Source organism: Ornithorhynchus anatinus, chromosome 16, assembly GCF_004115215.2.
Source record: "Ornithorhynchus anatinus isolate Pmale09 chromosome 16, mOrnAna1.pri.v4, whole genome shotgun sequence".
Lineage (NCBI taxonomy): Eukaryota > Metazoa > Chordata > Mammalia > Monotremata > Ornithorhynchidae > Ornithorhynchus > Ornithorhynchus anatinus.
Genome location: NC_041743.1, coordinates 8,795,869 through 8,814,052, shown reverse-complemented (window position 1 = coordinate 8,814,052; position 18,184 = coordinate 8,795,869). Strand labels below are relative to the sequence as shown.

The following is an 18,184-nucleotide window of genomic DNA, read 5'->3' as shown; positions in this document are numbered from 1 at the left end:
AAAGTATAAAGTTGATATTTTGCTAGATGCTTGCTTTGTTTCATCTCTTTCTCTAGAAGCTGTCAGTGGTTAGCTGGGATAATTATTTAACTGACCAGGTTCTGCCACTTTTGGCCCAGCTCTTGAGGGTTGGGAATGGTAATACAGTGCACCTCCGCTCCCCCACCATGAAAGAATCCCCCCCGCCCTTCTATCCTTTACTCTTGGGTCTTTAGTCCACCAACACTATTCCCTTAACCTACAAACCCTCTCCTGTCTCCAGGAGATGGTGGTACTGATAACAGTGGTCTACCTGTGCTAAGGGTATGGGAAGCATGGCATTTGCCACTCTTCCCACTACATTAGGAAATGAAGTGCCTTCACTCCCTGCTCCGGCTGCATGAAGAGCAGCTCTATCACTGTCTCACTGTCAGAATTCCCTGCTCCTCTTCTCAGTCACAGTTAGAAATAGGAACTTGGAGGGAAAGGTCCTGTTCTCAACTGGGTAGACTATGGGCCAGCAGTCTTTCCTTCAGTGACAAAACACCCTCCAGATAACCCACCTCTGCCCTGACTTAGCTGCCATACTTCTAGTTGAAGGGACAGGTGAGGCTCTCATGCCAGAAGGCAGAGGAGTTGACAAGCAGGACAGTGGTAGACCTCCTCCATCTCTCCTTCCTCTTCCATTTCCAAACCTCCTTCATCTGTTCTTAGCATTGCTTGATCCCTTCCCCACATCTTCACTCTCTGCTATCTCATCTTTAAGGCTAACTTCCTCTCCTGTCTCCTTTCAACCTTTTGGCCTCCTATGTATTTTCTCCCAACTTTTCTTTTAGCTTTTTCCTCTCTTCAGAAAACCCATTCCATCCCAAATAATCTCTTTTCTCCAAGAATCTTCCAACCTGCTCTAACACTGTCTTTTAGTCTTGACTCTCCTCTTTTTTCTACCCTACTCCTTGTCACCTAGCTTCCTCATTTTACCCTTTTCCTAAACGCATGAAGTTGGAGTAGCACACATCCAGATTTGTGGATGTCTTTCAAAACTCTATTCTGGGTCTCTCTTTGCGTTCACTCTCCTGGAGATATCATCCCCTCGCTTGGCTTCAACTACCTCTTCTCTAGAACTGGTTCTCCTGTTTGCCTCTCTAGGTCAGACTATCCTCTCCCGCTATTCAGATTTGCAGTTCCTTTTGCTTCCAGACTATCTTCACCTGGATATACCTCCGGCACCTCAAACTCAACATGTCTGAAATTGAACTTTTCATTTCCCCCCTAGGCCCTTCTCTTCTCCCATTTCCTAAATATATATAGCACACTTTGAAAAGGTCCACAATTTACCCACAGAAACAGTATTTATCATAAAGGTATCACTGTTTTGCCAGTTGATTCAGCAAAACAGGGTGTCTAGAGGGTTTTTTAAACAGATTTACACATCACCTCGGAAAGTTGGGGTCATGTTGTAATTCTTCTATTGTTAATGGGGCTGAGAGAGTCTTATGATTTACCTCTGACGGTAAGGCAAATCAGCAGTAAAATTTTTTTAATGATAAGTTTGTGTTTAATAGAAAATTTACTTGTTCGTAAACATTTGAGGACCCAGACATGGACTTTTATGGATCGTCTATCCTCTCTCTTTTTTTATGTCCTTATTTAGTATTCATCTCCTAGGTTATAGGTATTGAACTAAACCTATTGGGGAGGTTTGCTAGAAAAACCCAAGTTTAGTACAAAGGTACTTAACAGATTATCAGTCAAGATTTCAAAGAGTGTCTTGATTTCATTGAGGGCCTTGTTTTGAGTCTTGGTGAAGCATGGGGCTCAGCAGTAGCATTGGAATTGAATCCTGGTTATGCTATCAATACATTATTTGAAAAACAAATGCAGTGACATAAGCCTGAAACTGAAAGACTGTCCAAGTTGAACTATTAATTTTCCTCCCACCCTCCACCCACTCGTGCTGTCTCAGGGGCTCAGTTTCTTTGGACAGCTAGCAGCTGCGGAGATCAGGCTAATGAATGGAGCCCCTTGTCTATCTCAACTAAGCCAATTGGAAATGTTTGGGTTCAGCCAACAGGAAATAGCACAGCAGCCAGGACCTAAGTATAGGTGGGGGTGTACATACATACACACCCCCACTCACAGCACTTTCTTAGAAACCAGGGAAGAACCAATCCACCGGGCTGAAACAGAACTAGCTTACTTCTGCCTTTCAGCATCATAAGAAAGTCTCTTCATTTCACTTGACCAAATTTAGCAGAATAAGAATAGGTATCCATAGGGATTTACAGGAACTTGAGAACAGAAGAAGCCTATTTCATAAAAAACACTCACACGTGTTTTCTAACTTGAGGGCAGATCATTGGATAATGTAAAGATAACTTTCAGTTCATCTTTGTCTTTGAGGAGAGATAAATCAAAAGTCTACACCCTTGTCCTTTTTTTTGCATAAATTTGGCTGGCATAGGAAGAGATGAAATCTGCCATAGTCAAATAAGAAAATAGCTTTATTTTTGGTCAAGGTATAGCTATTGGCACTACCACAGAAATCTTTGGAAGCGTTTTTCAGACAGTGCATGAAATCTGCCATTGTTCTGTTCTTGGTTGCTGGCCTGAAGCTGAAGAGAAGCATTCCAGTTTGCTTTGATGGAACTGAGCAGGGGGCAAACATCCATCTCTTCATCTGAGTCTACTGGAATTGTGTTTAAGAGTCAAACTGATGTATTGGCAGCTGAGATTGGATCCAGTCACCTTGGGATCTTGGCTACCTGCAGATTATCCTCAGAAAGGTAACACCTAGGGTGACTTAAATCCTTTTTGAACACATTTGGAATGTTTTTTTGGGGGGGGTTCTAGGAGGATTTGATCTGCTGGCAGCTGACTAAATGCTAGGCACCCTCTTTTCCCTGAGAAAGCTGCAATGTTGAGGCCATTTTTATATACTATTATTTGTGAGTCTGCTTGCCTCTTTAGGTTGATATTAATTATACCACTATGTGTAAATTTCTTTCCCAGTAATTTCACCTCCCCTAAATGAGAAAGGATTAAAAATGGATAGGCCTTTCCTTTCGTACCAATCTGATTCCCCTGTGTCTACCCCAGCGCTTAGAACAGTGCTCGGCACATAGTAAGCGCTTAACAAATACCAACATTTATTTTTTATTTTATTTACCATTTCCAGTTTGGGGCCCCATTACTTAAGAGGAATGTGGAGAACTTGGAGAAGTCCCAGAGGGGAACAATTAGCTGAGTGAATGGAAAGGGGACAGTTAAAGGGAGGTTTAAGAAAGGGGAGATTAGAGTGGATAGTCACTGTTTGATAATCTGATTTAGTATTTACCACTAATGGCTTGGAAGAATTTAATTTAAAGATAAAGGTAAGTTTTTTTAATGGTATTTGTTAAATGCTTACAATGTTTCAAGTATTATACTAAGCTCTGGGATAGATACAAGTTAGGCTGGTTGGACACAGTCACTGTCCCACATGGGGCTCCCTAAGTAGGAGGGAGAACAGGCATTGAATCCCCATTTAGCAAATGAGGAAACTGAGACCGAGATAATATAAGTAACTTATCCAAGGTCACACAGCAGGCAAGTGTCAGTTGGTATTAGAACTCAGGTCCTCTGACTTCCAGGCCCGTGCTGTTCCCAGTACATCTTGTTTCCCAGACTTTTTGGGTTAGGTTCATACATAATACTTGTAATTTAGATAAGGGGTTGCTCCTATTCCCGTCTCAAAATCGGTAGAAATGTGAAGGAGATATTCACACGAGGCTGCCCCTCATGTGCAGCTGGATCCAGGTTTCATCCTATTGTCATCTAATTGATGAGCACATTCTAGTTGTAATGGTAGACACAGTATTTATTAAGCACTTACTGTGGGCAGAGTTCTGTACTAAATGCTTTGGAAAAAGCAGGCTGGAAAGTAATAGATACAGTCCCTGGACCAAGAGGCTCATAATCTAAGAATAAGTTGATTGCCCACAAAACTGTTATATTTCGGTGGCTATTTCTGCCCCAACCCATGATTTTACTTTCCACTGTGTATAGCCTTCAGCATGTCACACAGCTGGTTTTAGATCCTGCCTCTAACCCTGCAACTTGGTTTGTTGTTTTGTAAAAGCAAACATGAACTCCCTGTGGTTTGGAAGAAAAAAAAAATTCCTGATGATTAGGAAATTCTACATTTACTGTAAAGGAAGACAGCAAATATTTGCACTTTGGGTAAACTTCATAATCAAGCATCATGTATATATATATATATACACACACCTATACATATATACACATACATGTTGACTAGCCTTTGTAGTTATGAGCTATGGGGTATTTCACCCAAGTATATGAAGTTATGCTTCCAGCCCTCAGAAGGACTACTGGCCTGAAAATGACTTTAGTCCCTCTTCTCGCAGGTCGTTTGATGTGGGTGGGCCTAACCACCAGAGACCCAAGCTCCTCTTTCCCCTCTCCCATGGCAGAATGCCATGGCTAATTATATGTTGTGTGAGGGAAGATTTCGCCTGTAACTGTTTTCATGTGCTGCCTTTTAATTTGATTTTCCTGTAGTTATATCATCATCATTTTCTTCTGTGTTAATGTTTAATTGTTCAATGTCCGAATTTGTTATAGAGAATACAGTTTCCTTAAAAGATAGTACCATATATACGTCTCCCATTACACCTTTGTCATAGGTACTTTTCTCATTTCCAAAGTAAATATGGCGGCCTTTTTAATTTCTCATCCCACAGGGTCCCTTCCCACCACCTCCTCATGCCTTTAATGATTTTCATTTTCCTTTTTTGAGGCTTGCCTGATTTCTGCTGAGAGAGTTGGATCCTTTCTTTTCCTTTTGATTTTTGAGTTGCCTTTAAAGTCAAACCTAGTGTGTAGTGTGAAGTTATATCAACTAATGCCCTGTCATTATCACTGAAGCTATTTCTCCTTTGGCCCCCACTAATTTTAAGTAGAAATGAGATTATTTCTCAAAATTGACTTCTTGTAGAAACGTTTGACCTGAGTTTTCTTGGCTTTAGTCAGTCTGTTCAGCACAAGTACAGTTGTTCAGTGGGTGGTTGTGGCAGAGGATTTATACTGATTCCTTTTGTTGAAGTTAATGGATGGCTTGAATGGAGCCATCTGGTATCCTAAAAAGGAGATGAAACCCAGGAACGTGAAATTCAGTTGTTTTCTAACTTAATGTGAGAACTGTTAGGGAGTTGTAGGTAACTCACACTCTGTAACTAGAGCATGCATTTACATTAATATAAATATTATTTAAAAAATTGAAATGAGGCTGTGTGAATAATTTAGGTCAGTAATAGGTTTTGTGTCTGTTCACTTTGAGGATCCTGCTAGGAATTCAACTGTAGTCATGTATTCCAAGATAGCCTGTTTGAAAGTTTGGAGTATCCTCTTGAGAACAGCCGATGAACCCCATTTTGAGTCCCGAGAACCTGCACAAAAGAATTGATGACCGAGCCGGTGGTTTGGGCAGTGCCATTCACTCCCTCGCCCCTGTCCTGTATATTCCTGCTGAGACACGGAGAGCAGTGAGTGACTATACTTCTGTGCATACAGTTTTTAATACTCAGTTGGCCTTCAAAAAGTTTATTCCACAGCAGGAGACCTCTTTTTGGCTCATAAAATGCTGATTGGGAGGACTGGGGAATAAACCACTCTTAGAACCAAAGACATCCTCCCCCTACCCCACCCCAAGAATCCATTTTGAATCTCAAGGGATGATTCTGGTTAACTGTATTATAATAACTCAAGTAATAAATTATTTGAGAGCTTCTGAGGAAATGATCTAGCGCTTTTCACCATAGTCAAAATTACTTTTTAAATAAAAGATGAGGCAAACCCAGCAAAAATAACCAGCCTCTCATATGTTTAACTCTGTATAATGTAATGGACTTGTATGACTGATTCACAGTTATTACTTGATGAAAAATTAAAATATTTTCACCAATAGTGATTGATATGCCATACTCAGCAGTACCAATCCCTAAGACTGTTTGTGAAAGACTCAGATATATTTTCAGTACTCTCTAGCCGTTTAAACAGTTTTCTTGGGTGCTCAGTGAGGCTGCTCCTTTCTTCTTGAAAGTTTCCTGGACCTTCCTGGTAACTGACTCATTTATTGTCCTTTCCTGGGCAGTTTACTATTTGAATCGCAGAGTTCCCTTTGATGTATAGTCGTTTACAGTAAATACTTGTACAACTGCAAGTAACTTGTACACTTATGTTAATAAGATATTTAATGGCTAAAAGAAGTTTTACTTCATGCTGATTATGTTTGTTTTCCCAAATACATAATGTATGGAAGAAAACATGGAATGGGTAAATATTATAGTTTGTGGTTTGTACTATACTATATAGTTTGTAGTTTATAGCATTTGGTCTTTTCAAAAGTGTTGCAACTCAGTGTGAATGTGGGCAGCAAAGTTGTTAGATAATAGTATTGGAAAAATCTCCATTTTCCCTTTGATAGAAAACAAAAGTGGAGATGTTTAGTATCTTTTAAATTAGTGTCATTTTAAAGAACAAATTCTGTTATTCTCTGTTATTCTCAGGTTTGTAAATTGAGGGAGAAAATGTTTGTGTAGATGAATGCTGAAGCATCAATACAGAAGTACCCCAAGAAGTTGCTTCTAAGCATTTAGTACACGCTGTGAATACAGTAAAGTGCTTAATAAGTATCATCTTCGTAAGGTTAATTAGGGCCTACTGTATGCAGACCATTGTACCAGGTACTTGAGAACATATACCGGAGGAAGAAGAAACAGTCCCTGTGCTTACGATCTAATGCAGGGAGACAGGCAGACACAAATTTTAAAAATGCCAAAGGAATGAGAGTAAAAGGGTAGATATGACTGCTAATGTGAGGGTTCAAAACTCATTCTTCTGGGATGCTGGTAAGAAAAGGATGGAACCGATTTGTGGGATTCAAAGTAATAGATTTCATTGAGTCCTCTTATCAATCAGTGGTATTTATTGAGCACTTCCTGTGTGCAGAGCACTGTACTAAGCACTTGGGAAAGTGCAGTACAGCAGAGTTGGTACAAGGAGCTTTCCTTGGTGCAGTGCACTGTACTGGGCAATACAGGCATTTGGGCAGTACCCAGTAAAGAAGCAACATATCACCTGCCCATATTAATGGTGGAGACAAATATGAAAATATTTACAATCAGAGCTGTCAAAATAAATAATTAAATCGATTATTCAAAGTGCTTAACAAATACCATCATTATTATTCAATTATATGTACATTAATTCAGTTAATGGTGAGGGCAGATATAAATAATATCTTAAATGTTACAATTGGCTGATGGGTTTATATGACTTAGAATGCTGAGAAATTAGTATTGTACCATTTATCTCATCTGGCATGCCTTTCCCTCCTTGCTAATCCGTATTCCTTCTCTCCATTAAAGCGTACTTCCTCCTTGAAGCCTTCCTACTACCTGCTACTTCTACTCACACCACTCACTCCAGTTATCCCCAGGACCTGGGTACATTGCTTCATAATTCACATTTGTGGGTTCCATTCGTTCGGGCTACTTATGTTTTCTTTGCCCTTATTTGTATTTGTTCCACCTTTCCAGTGGGATTGTAAACGCCGTGAGGGCAGGAACCATATCTTATGTTGCCTTTGAAAACCTCACAAAATCACTTGTTTCACTGTGCATTCAACATGCGTACTGTTGCAGGATTAAAGCAGCTCTGAGCTGCTTAGCTCTCTTTGCTTGCTCCTGGTTCCAGGAAGGGGAAAAGCCAGAAAGAGATGAATTCCAAGATGGTGGGACGTGAAACCCATCTTACCCTCTACTCATTTTTTTCCAGAACAGTGAACGGTCCCTCCAGTCTTCTCAGAATAAGTGGCTCAGAGTTTCCTAACTCTTGCCCCTGCTCCTGAGGATAAGCAGCAAGAGTGGGTATCTCTATTCAAGCAGGAAAGCACTCCTCCTTCCTTCTTCAGTCCTTCAGTTAACAGTATTTGTAGTCTGCATTTTAATGGGAAGAGCAGTTCTTTGAAGATGCATTTTCTGAGGGAAAATTCTAGGTTTTCCTGGGCAGATTTTAGCCAAGAAAATAATAGGCACCAAGCTAAAGTTTATAACAACTGTGCCAAGAAGATAAGACTAATGCGTTTGGAGCCACCAGTCCTGATTCATAACTCTCTGGGAACCCAGACGTCAGTACAACCGTCTGATTGTCAGGTAGTATTTCAGGCTTTTCCAGCTCGCCACCCTGTGATTTCAGCTGCCTGTTGTCAGGCAGGCTGGTAGTGGGGAGGGGGATCGGGCAGAGCTGCCAACACCTTGAGCAATAGTTATCAATCAGATGGACTCCCAGGCCACTGAGGACTTTATTTCTCAACATAAAGACTTGTTTGTACTGGGTAATTCTCATGCTTTAAAGTTCTTCCACACTGAAATGAGACCAAAAAGTGCTACAGTAAACCGTAGATATGCTGGCTAAACCAGAGTTGAATTTACTGCAGGTACGAGCATGTCCCCTGGAAAAATAGAACATCCTTATATTAGCAGGGCTTCCAGGGTTAGAAATGGGACCCAAGGGTCCCTTGTAGCCATCTTCTACAAGCTGGAGAGGGTACTACTTAGCCTCGTCTGCAACTTAGAGAACAGGGCTACAGGAAAAGGCATGGATATTTGGAAGCAGGCTATAAATAGCTTCCAAGACTTTGGAGACCGGAATGACAGAGGTTGGAGTGTCACTGATCAGTTCCAAAGTAAGACGGGAGAGATGAAGGAACAGCTGACGAAGACAGGGACGCTGAAACAATGTGTTTCGATCTGGTGGTTGCTTTCAGGCGGTTATGATCCACAAAGGTGAGTGGATATGACCATACTATCATTTTGCAGATGTCAGCTGCGAAGATTGTTTTTCAGGGTTGCCTCAAGGGAGGCACAACTCTGAGGGTGCATGCCCAGACTTTTTCGTTTAGGAGTAATCCTGCTCAGTACAAGCAGTAAGAAACGTATTCTGAGAGGCCAAAGGAAAGTGACTCTCTTTAAGACTATTCTTACTGAATTGGTGTCTCCCAGGTGGCATGGCTGTGCAAAGTACAGTATGGACTTGTCAGCCCTTGAGTCCTGAACTCAAAGTTCAGGTTAGACTTAGCCAAACAGATTAGGTCCAGGATAAACTTCACCACCATCATCAGTGGCATTTATTGAGCACTTACTCTTTGCAGAGCATTGTACTAAGTGTTCGGGAGAGTACAATACAACAGAATTGGTAGAGCTGTTCCCTGCCTACAGCTTGCTTACAGTTTAGAGGGGAAAACAGGCATTGATATAAATAAATTGTTTATAATATAATTTATAATATGTATGTAGATGCTGTGGGTTGAGTGGGGCGAATATCAATCCTAACAACCCCAGTTAATCAGTCAGTAGTTTTTGAATGCCTTTTGTATATAGAGTACTATACTGAATATTTGGGAGTGAACAGTAAAATTTAGGAGACGTGATCCCTGTTCTCAGGGCTTACCATCTGAGGGTTTTCATCCTCCCCATCTCTCTTACTTGTAGCCTTGACACCTCCCTCTCCTTCAATTCTCATCCATATTAGGTCTACTGCCAAATCTTGACAGTTCTTCTTGTGCACCATTTCCAGAATCCACCCCTTCCTCTCTATTAACACTGCTACCCCGCCTGTCAATGCACTTAATAATAATAATAATAATGTTGGTATTTGTTAAGCGCTTACTATGTGCAGAGCACTGTTCTAAGCACTGGGGTAGATACAGGTTCATCAGGTTGTCCCACGTGGGGCTCACAGTTAATCCCCATTTTACAGATGAGGGAACTGAGGCCCAGAGAAGTGAAGTGACTTGCCCACAGTCACACAGTTGCCAAGTGGCAGAGTCGGGATTCGAACCCATGAACTCTGACTTCCAAGCCCGGGCTCTTGCCACTGAGCCGCGCTGCTTCTCACTTGTCTTTCCTCAATTTAAGTACTGCATCTGCCTCGTCACTGATTTCCCTCTCTTCAGTTTCTCCACTCTCCAGGCCATAGACCACTCTGTTGCCCAAATCATTTTTCTGAAACATTGTTCTGAGTATGACTCTCCACTCCTCCATTCCTCTCTGCACCAAGGAGAAACTCTTGACCACTGGTTTTATGACACCCTGTCAAGTCTCTTCCTCTCCTTAGCCTCATTCATTTCCCACAACCTCCCACCTCACACAGTCTTTACACTCAAGCCAGTCTACTCACTGTTCCTTCTCATCTGTCCCACTGCCAAACTCTTCCTCACACATTCTCTTCTGCCTTGACCTTCCTCCTTCTTCACAACTGGCAGATCACTATGCCATCCACCTTCCAAGCACTTTTGAAAATGACATCTCTTCCAAGAAGCCCTTCCTCATTTAATCTATCCTCTCTATATCCTAAAGCCCCCCAAATGCCACCTCCATGTTTTCAAGTCATTTAAGCACTTGAGCATGCCCCAATCTCTTACTCTGTTGTTTCCTCCTACCTCTATTTCATTTTAGTGTCTGCTTTTATTAATAATAATTGTAGCATTTGTTAAGTGCTTATTATGTGCCAGGCACTGTACTAAGTACTCGGGTAGATAAAAGCTAATTCGCTTGACTGTCCCATGGGGCTCACAGTCTTAAATCCTCATTTTACAAATGAGGTAACTGAGACCCCGAGAAGTGAAGTGACTTGCCCAAGGTCACAAAACAAACAAATGGTGGAGCCGGGATGTAGTGGGAAGAAAGTTTGAATGGCATGAGCAAGGAGTCACAGATGGAAGGTTGAGCGGGTAGATTGGGATAAAGACAACAGGTAAGAAAGAGGAAGAGAGCTGATGGAGTGCCTCAAAGCCATTGGTCAGGAGTTGGGCCATTATATAGAGAGAAATGAATTGCTATTAGAAGCTTTTGAGGAGTTGAAAGACTTGAGCTAAGTGGCACTGTAGAGAGATGATGCCCCTCTCAGGATCACATCTAGAGAGTTTCCAGTAATAATAATGTTGGTATTTGTTAAGCGCTTACTATGTGCAAAGCACTGTTCTAAGCACTGGGGTAGATACAGGGTAATCAGATTGTCCCACGTGAGGCTCACAGTCTTGATCCCCATTTTACAGATGAGGTAACTGAGGCACAGAGAAGTGAAGTGACTTGCCCACAGTCACACAGCTGACAAGCAGCGGAGCCGGGGTTTGAACCCATGATCTCTAATTCCCAAGCCCATGCTCTTTCCACTGAACCACACTGCTTCTCTACTCTACCAGTCTTGACTACGGGACGGAGAGTCAAGCAGAAGCCTACCCATTCCATACCTAATAATAATAATGTTGGTATTTGTTAAGCACTTACTATGTGCCGAGCACTGTTCTAAGCCCTAGGGTAGATACAGGGTAAGCAGGTTGTCCCACGTGAGGCTCACAGACTTAATCCCCATTTTACAGATGAGGTAGCAGAGGCACCAAGAAGTTAAGTGACCTGCCCAAAGTCACAAAGCTGATAGGTGGCGGAGCCAGGATTAGAACCCATGACCTCTGACTCCTAAGCCCATGCTCTTTCCACTGAGCCCCGCTGCTTCTCTAGCTTGGGCAGTGGCTAGCAAGTGGAAAGCAATCTGCTACAAGTCAAAACTCAGCCATGCTAGGCAGCAGTGGCATGGGAGAGAGTTGAGGGCGGAGACTTAAGTTTATTGCGCGGAAGGAGGCAAAGGTAAACCACTTCCGTATTTTACTCTAAGACTCTATGGATCTGCTACCAGAATGATTGCAAATGGAGAGCAGGGCGTTCTGGGAGAGATGTGACCATGGTGTCGCTATGGGTCGGAAACGACTCGGCATAAGACAAGACAAGAGAGATGATCTAAGTGGAAGAATGCAGTGGAATCTGGAGAATGGGAGAAACTGATAGAATATTATGGTCTAGTTATGATTAACTCTTGTGTAAGGATGGTAGCTGTTTGGCTAGAGAAGAAGGGGTGGATCTGGGAAATCTTGTGGAAGAAAACATAATTCCAGGAAACACCAAGAGCCCTGGAGAAGTTCCTGCCTCCTAGATTAGGCTCTGGATCCCTGCTAGTCCTTGGCACCGTGTTTTGGAGGCATAGAAGATATCGATTTGGACTGCCATCGAGGTTGTTATGGGCGGGGAACTTGTCCGCTAATTCTGTTGTATTCTCATAGGTGCTTAGAAAGTACAGTGCGTTGCACATAGTAAATACTCAGTAAATATCATTGATTGACTGACTGAACCTGGATAAAGATTTTCAGCCTGGACAGGACCTAGTAGCCTGAACTCTGTGCAGTGGGACCTTAGAGAGCATAAATTAGACATGGTCACCACCTTCAAGGACTTTATCACTGAAGGGAAAAACATCAAATTTATAATTAGGAATTGGCAATATAAACCTCAAACTGGTGACTCCCTCAGTCTTTCCCTGGGAAGTTGGTAATACGGTACTTACCTTTCCAGAGAACTGTTGTGGCATAATGGAAAGAACATGGGCCTGGGAGAGAATGTGAGTTCTAATCCTGGCTCCACTACCTGTCTCCTATGGGACCTTGGGCAAGTCCCTTAAGTTTTCTGTGCCTCAATTACCTTATCTGTAAAATGGGGATTAGGACTGTGAGCCCCATTTGGGACATGAACTACATTCAATATAAGCTTGTGTCTACCCCAGTGCTTAATACAGTGCCTGATGCATGGCATTTGCTTAAATACTGTAAAAAAGAAAATTTGGTGGACTAGCTAATTTAATGATTGTGGGATGCTCTGAAAGTATGAAGTGCAGCATACATTCCAAGAACGCTTAATGATTACTTGAAAGTAATGCTGGTGGTCTGATTTTGATTTAGGAAATATAACATTCAAAAAATTTGTTTCATGAACCTTATTAATTGAATTTTTTAATGATAAAGGTCCAGAATGTCAGCCTGAGTTTTTCAGCTCTCAGTGTCGATTTTCTGCATTCTGTCAGAATCAGATCTTTAGGGTAACGTTTACCGTTTTCACAGCTTCTTGAACAAATGTAATAATCTAAGAAATTGAGTCCAATTTGGGTGTTCCCTTTCTCGGTGAGGCATTTTGAAATGGGCATGCTTTCTCCAAGGAAACATTACTTTCCCCAGCCCCTCCCCCCCACCCCTCCTTTGTACCAACTCTAGTGAAATGAGACCCAAACTGCCTGTGCTAATCCCAGCTTGTTTAATTGCTAAATAAATGTTTCTTTACTCATATAAAATTTTTGCCTGGAGCTCCAGCCTGACTCAACTGACAACTAATCCTCCGATTTGGTACAAGCTGCTTTCTGCAGGTCCCTCCCTACCAACTTGTGGAGTTTTAAGAGTGTCTTTTTGTATTGGCTCCCCCTGGCCAATGAAGTGTGTGAGAGCTCCTCAGAGAGGTTTAATCTTGGCTCGTCAGAGAGTGGAATTCTCAGCGTCCTCTCTGCCCTGGAACAATTCCGCTTTCGTGTTCCTGAACAGAGCATGATTCTCGGGACAGTCTTGCTGCCGTCTAGCTGTTATGGCAAACAGGACAAGCTCCCTTGCTGCCTGGGTAATGAAGTCTCAGATTCTGGTTTATCCAACTTGACAGGTATGATCCTGAAAGAGAGCCCAATTCAATTTTGTGTAAATTGGTGTTTTGAAATTTTGTTCTTGCGCTGGAACCAAGAAGTGGGTCAGAAAGGGACTTTTCTGCTTAATTTGAAAATCCCATAGTTTTTATTAAGAGAATTTCAGGATTGACCAAAACTGAAGTATGTATTCTAGTGTGTCTTAGAACAAGGGAATATCTATGGTGAATGACTATTAGCTTCAACGGTGTAATTGCTCTTTAAGGATTCTGCCTATTTCATAATGTGTTTTAGATTTAGAATGAAGCATTTCATAGGGATTTTTGGCAATGTATCATCTAAACTTTCTTGCGCAGGACTACTTTGTAACTGAAGAGGAATGTTGTGTAGAAAGTGTATTATCAGAAACGAGTTTGTGCAAGTATTGGTCTTTTTGGAGTGGAAAAGAGAAGGGTGTTTAAAAATCCAGTGCAAACCTGTTGGAAGTCTTAAATTTTTTGTCATGTAGAGCTTAATTTAATATGCTAGAAAATTGGTCTTTAGGTTTAGGGAACTGATCTTTCTGGTTTAAGCTTTATTGATCTGTATTTATATTTTTGGTAGATGTTAATTGAAATGTGAAAACTCCCCCAAGGATGAATTTCCTTTCTCTGAATGTTTCATTTGCTTTAAAACTACTTGAATCAAGAAACTGAGAAGTAACCATTATCTGCTGTACAGAAAGATAGTCTGCCATAATGTTCTTGAAACACACCTCTCTTGAAAAGAGAAAATCTTTCCCCTTATTTAATTTGATTCAGAATTTATTGAAAGGCCTAATGGAATTCTTAATAATATCATTTCCCAGTTAAAGTCAGTAATCGTGTCCCCAAACTGAATGTAGACTATTGGCCATTTCCATTCAGTTCACTCAGTGCTTCTTAAATTGTAAATTAGAGTTTAACAGCATCAGCTGGTGAAGTAGAAGAATCATGGAGCTACAGGGGACCTCTAGAAGTTGTGTATGCACTTAGTATAGTGCTCTGCATAAAGTAACTGCTCAATAAATGTGATTGATTGATAGTTCTTTTTGCATTTAGGCAGTGTTTTCCTAATTACCTATGCACCAGGTAGCTCTCCTCTTCCAAAACGATCTCCAGGGAGGGACATGAATCGACTGCTATGAACGTTAAGTGTTGATTATTTTCTTACTCTTTCCAGTATTTCTACTCTTCTGTTGTTCTGCTGTTTCTTGGGCTTTGTTTTCTCTCCCTTTTCAATTTGAATTTATTGCTTCTTCCCCAAATAGTTTCACTGTGTGTGGTTTCAAGGGGGTTCAGAATTCAATATCTCAATAATCTGGGCATGGGATTATGCAGAAGAAGGTACCGGGTAAATCCAATAAATGAAAAAGACTGTCTAATGCTTCAAAATCAGAAAGTCACAGGAGAAAAAAATTAATTCCTGACCACATTCTAAAATAAAGTGCATTCTTCCTTAGAATATTTTTTCCATTTTCTTTTTGATCATTGCTGGTTGTGGGAGTGAGGATTGTGTGTGAATGGATTTCCTGTGTAGACAGGCTGTCCAGGAAAGAAACTATCAAGGCTCAGGGAACAAAGGGGTGGGTGGGAAAAGGGGAAGGAAATGTGACCTTTTTACTTTAAAAATAAATTAAAAAAAGTAAAATAATAATTGAGATTGGGTAAGAAGGGAATGTTTTTCTAAATTTGAGCCTGTTTTTGAAGAATCAGTTGACCTGGGAAGGGGCCTATTTTTCCTATAGGACTCTTCTTCTGCTCCACCATTGTCAAAACATCTTAACACATCCTGGACTCAGAAACAAAAACCTGACCTTGTGGTAGTCCTCTTTAAGTTTGATATCAGACTTATCCAAGGCAGTAGTAAACTGACTATCTAAACCTCACTTGTCAGAATGTCCACGTATCTAAGTGGAGCTTGTTAGGAGATGAATTTTTAAAATTCAGAAAATCCCCCAAAAGCACAAGTCCCAATTAGTTCAGCCAGTCCTTTTTTTTCCAGTAATTAGTTATGGACTTCTGTTGTTTTTATATTTCCTTCAAAGGGTTTAGGATTCCGTCCCCCATCCCCCGTGTACCTCACTCTGAGCTTATCTACTGCTAGTCTTGGCTCACTTTCAAGTGTGTGTTTCTTTGCTTTTGTATAGTTTCGTCCTGTAGGAAACAGTATGTAGTGGGGATTAGTCCCTTTTTGTCACGGTTAAGAAGAATAATGGGTATTGTGTCATCTTCAGTCAAAGCCATTTGTTAATGAAGAACATGTGGTGTTACATATGCTTCCCTTGCTTGGGCATGTACACTTCACTCATACCATTCCTTTCATATTTGCAAAAAAAAAAAAAAATGCCCCAATTTTATTGCCCAGTGGTAATTCTGCTAAAGTAGATTAAGTTTCATTAGAATAGAGAAGAATCTGGTACATGTAATCCTATGTCTGCTGAAAGATATTCATCATATGTTAGTCTGGCCTTTTCTTTTTTCTTTCCTCCAAATCAGCCCTTTCAGTATGTTATGCAGCTGTTGGGAATGCTGCCCTGAGCCTCTTTGCATTCAAGAGGAGTGGCTGGCAACCCCACATCTGCTTTGAATTCCCAACGGTGACCCATTGCAGCAGTGGGCAAGCGGTTTTCCTGCAGGGTGTTCAGTTGTTGACCGGTGGCACTTTTCCACTAGTATCCCTGACTGTGTTGTGTGGCCTCTTAGCAAGTTCTCTGCTGTAGTATTTGTGGTGTTTCTGTGTGATTGCTGCATCTGTTAACTTACTGGTTGTGTGGGTTAGGATGCTGGTAGAGAAAAGGTAATAATAATAATGATGGTATTTAAGTGCTTACTATATGCCAAGCACTCTTGTAAGTGCAGGGGTAGAAACAAGGTCATCAGGTTGTCCCGTGTGGGGCTCACAGTCTTAATTCCCATTTTACAGATGAGGAAGCTGAGGCACAGAGAAGTTAAGTGACCTGCCCAAAGTCTCACAGCAGACAGGTGGTGGAGCCGGGATTAGAACCCGCATCCTCTGACTCCCAAGCCCGGGCTCTTTCCAATAAGCCACACTGCTTCTCTTTATCTTGTAAGCGTTGAATGCACATGACTTTCACCTCTGGGTGACAAAGATAAACTTCTAAAATATGCTCATTGTGAATTTTAAGCAGTTTGAAGTTGTGACAGCAGATATTAGACTGGTGATATATGTTTGTTTTAATGTCAAGCTGTTTATATTTGGCCTCTGAGGATTGGGATGCAAGTGTTTGATATATTTGAATCTCTTCTAAAGTATAATTATCAGTCTTCCCCACTTTCCTTCCCACAAAGTGAGTTTCAGTGGGGAAACAACAGCACCAGCAGTAGAAACTTCCCATCCCAGTTGTTAACCCAATCTTAGGGACCCTATAGTTTCACCCAATTGGAATCAATATCGGGACAAAACTGCAGATTTGTGTGCACCCACCTTAAATTAACGGTATTTTTGGAAGTAGTTGTGGTGGGATTTCTACCTGCTGTCCAGTAAGGTCATCTGTTTCTTTCCTTTCCTTGACCCTTATATTCTCCTTAATTGCAATTGATACTAGTAGTGGTATTTGAGCATCCACTAAGCACCTAGAAAGGGACAACAGAATGAAGCCCCATTCCCTACCCCAAGGAGCTCACAGTCTAAATGGGGTAAATGGGCATAAAATTATTTACAGAGTATTATCAACATAAATAATTGAATATGTAATTGAATAAACATACAAGCACATGCACAGTTGTGCATTCTCTCTCTCACAAACACACACACAGAGTGCTGAGAATGGGACTAAATTCTGAAGTTTTTTGAGGGATGGCTGATGAGATTATGTGACTTGTGTTGTTGGGAATTATTCAGTGAAAGCTGTTGAAGGTGGTGAGATTCTAGGAGGGCTTTGAATGTGGGTAGGGGTGTGCTCTGTCAGATGTTTAGGAGAGGAGGGAGGCCTTGACTGGATGAGCAGTAGCATGAAGAGGGGATGAAGATGAGAGGGTCCAGGAGCAAGGTATGGCTGAAAGGTTTGCTTGGGAGGAAGGAAGAGAATGAGAGTAGTGGGATTAGTGGATGAAGAGAGCAGATATATAGGATGGAGGTGGATAGTTAACTGCCCAGAAAAACTGCAAGAATAAAGAAAGGTTTCTTATTAAAGTAACTGGAGAAGCAGCATGGCCTAGTGGGAAGAGCATGGGCCTGGGAGTCAAAGGACCTGGGTTTTAAACCTGCTTTGCTGTGTGATTTGGGGAAAGTCACCTAACTTCTCTGTTCCTCAGTTTCCTCATCTGCAAAATGGGAATTCAACACTTGTTCTCCCTTGTACTTAGATTGTGAGCCCCATATGGGATCTGATTATCTTATATGGACCCCAGCGCTTAGTCCAGTGCTGGACACATAGTAATTGCTTAAAAATACCACTATTAGTATAATTGCTACTACTAATAATAATAACAGTGGAAATGCAGAAAATTGCATCTGCTGCCAAGCGTATTCGGGGGCAATTCTTGTAGGTCAGATATTGATTAGTACAAAGCAAAGTGTAACATTAATTTTTTTTAGGATTTCCTATAAGAAACACCGTGGCCTAGTGGGAAGAGCATGGACTAGGAGTCAG

The 18,184-nt window shown here is 41.3% G+C and overlaps 1 protein-coding gene across 4 annotated transcripts in view; it reads left to right on the top strand.

The window, feature by feature from the left end:
• Positions 1–18,184, top strand: part of ABL2 (ABL proto-oncogene 2, non-receptor tyrosine kinase) — a 101,505-nt gene that overhangs the window by 67,356 nt on the left and 15,965 nt on the right. Inside the window, exon 1 of one of the 4 annotated variants that reach the window (XM_007668933.3) lies at positions 2,587–2,765. The exons of the other annotated variants lie outside the window; for them this stretch is intronic. Coding sequence (XP_007667123.2) covers positions 2,696–2,765 — 70 coding nt within the window. The 5' untranslated portion in view covers positions 2,587–2,695. Of the gene's footprint in view, positions 1–2,586; positions 2,766–18,184 lie in introns of those variants that run through there. 4 annotated transcript variants of the gene reach the window in all.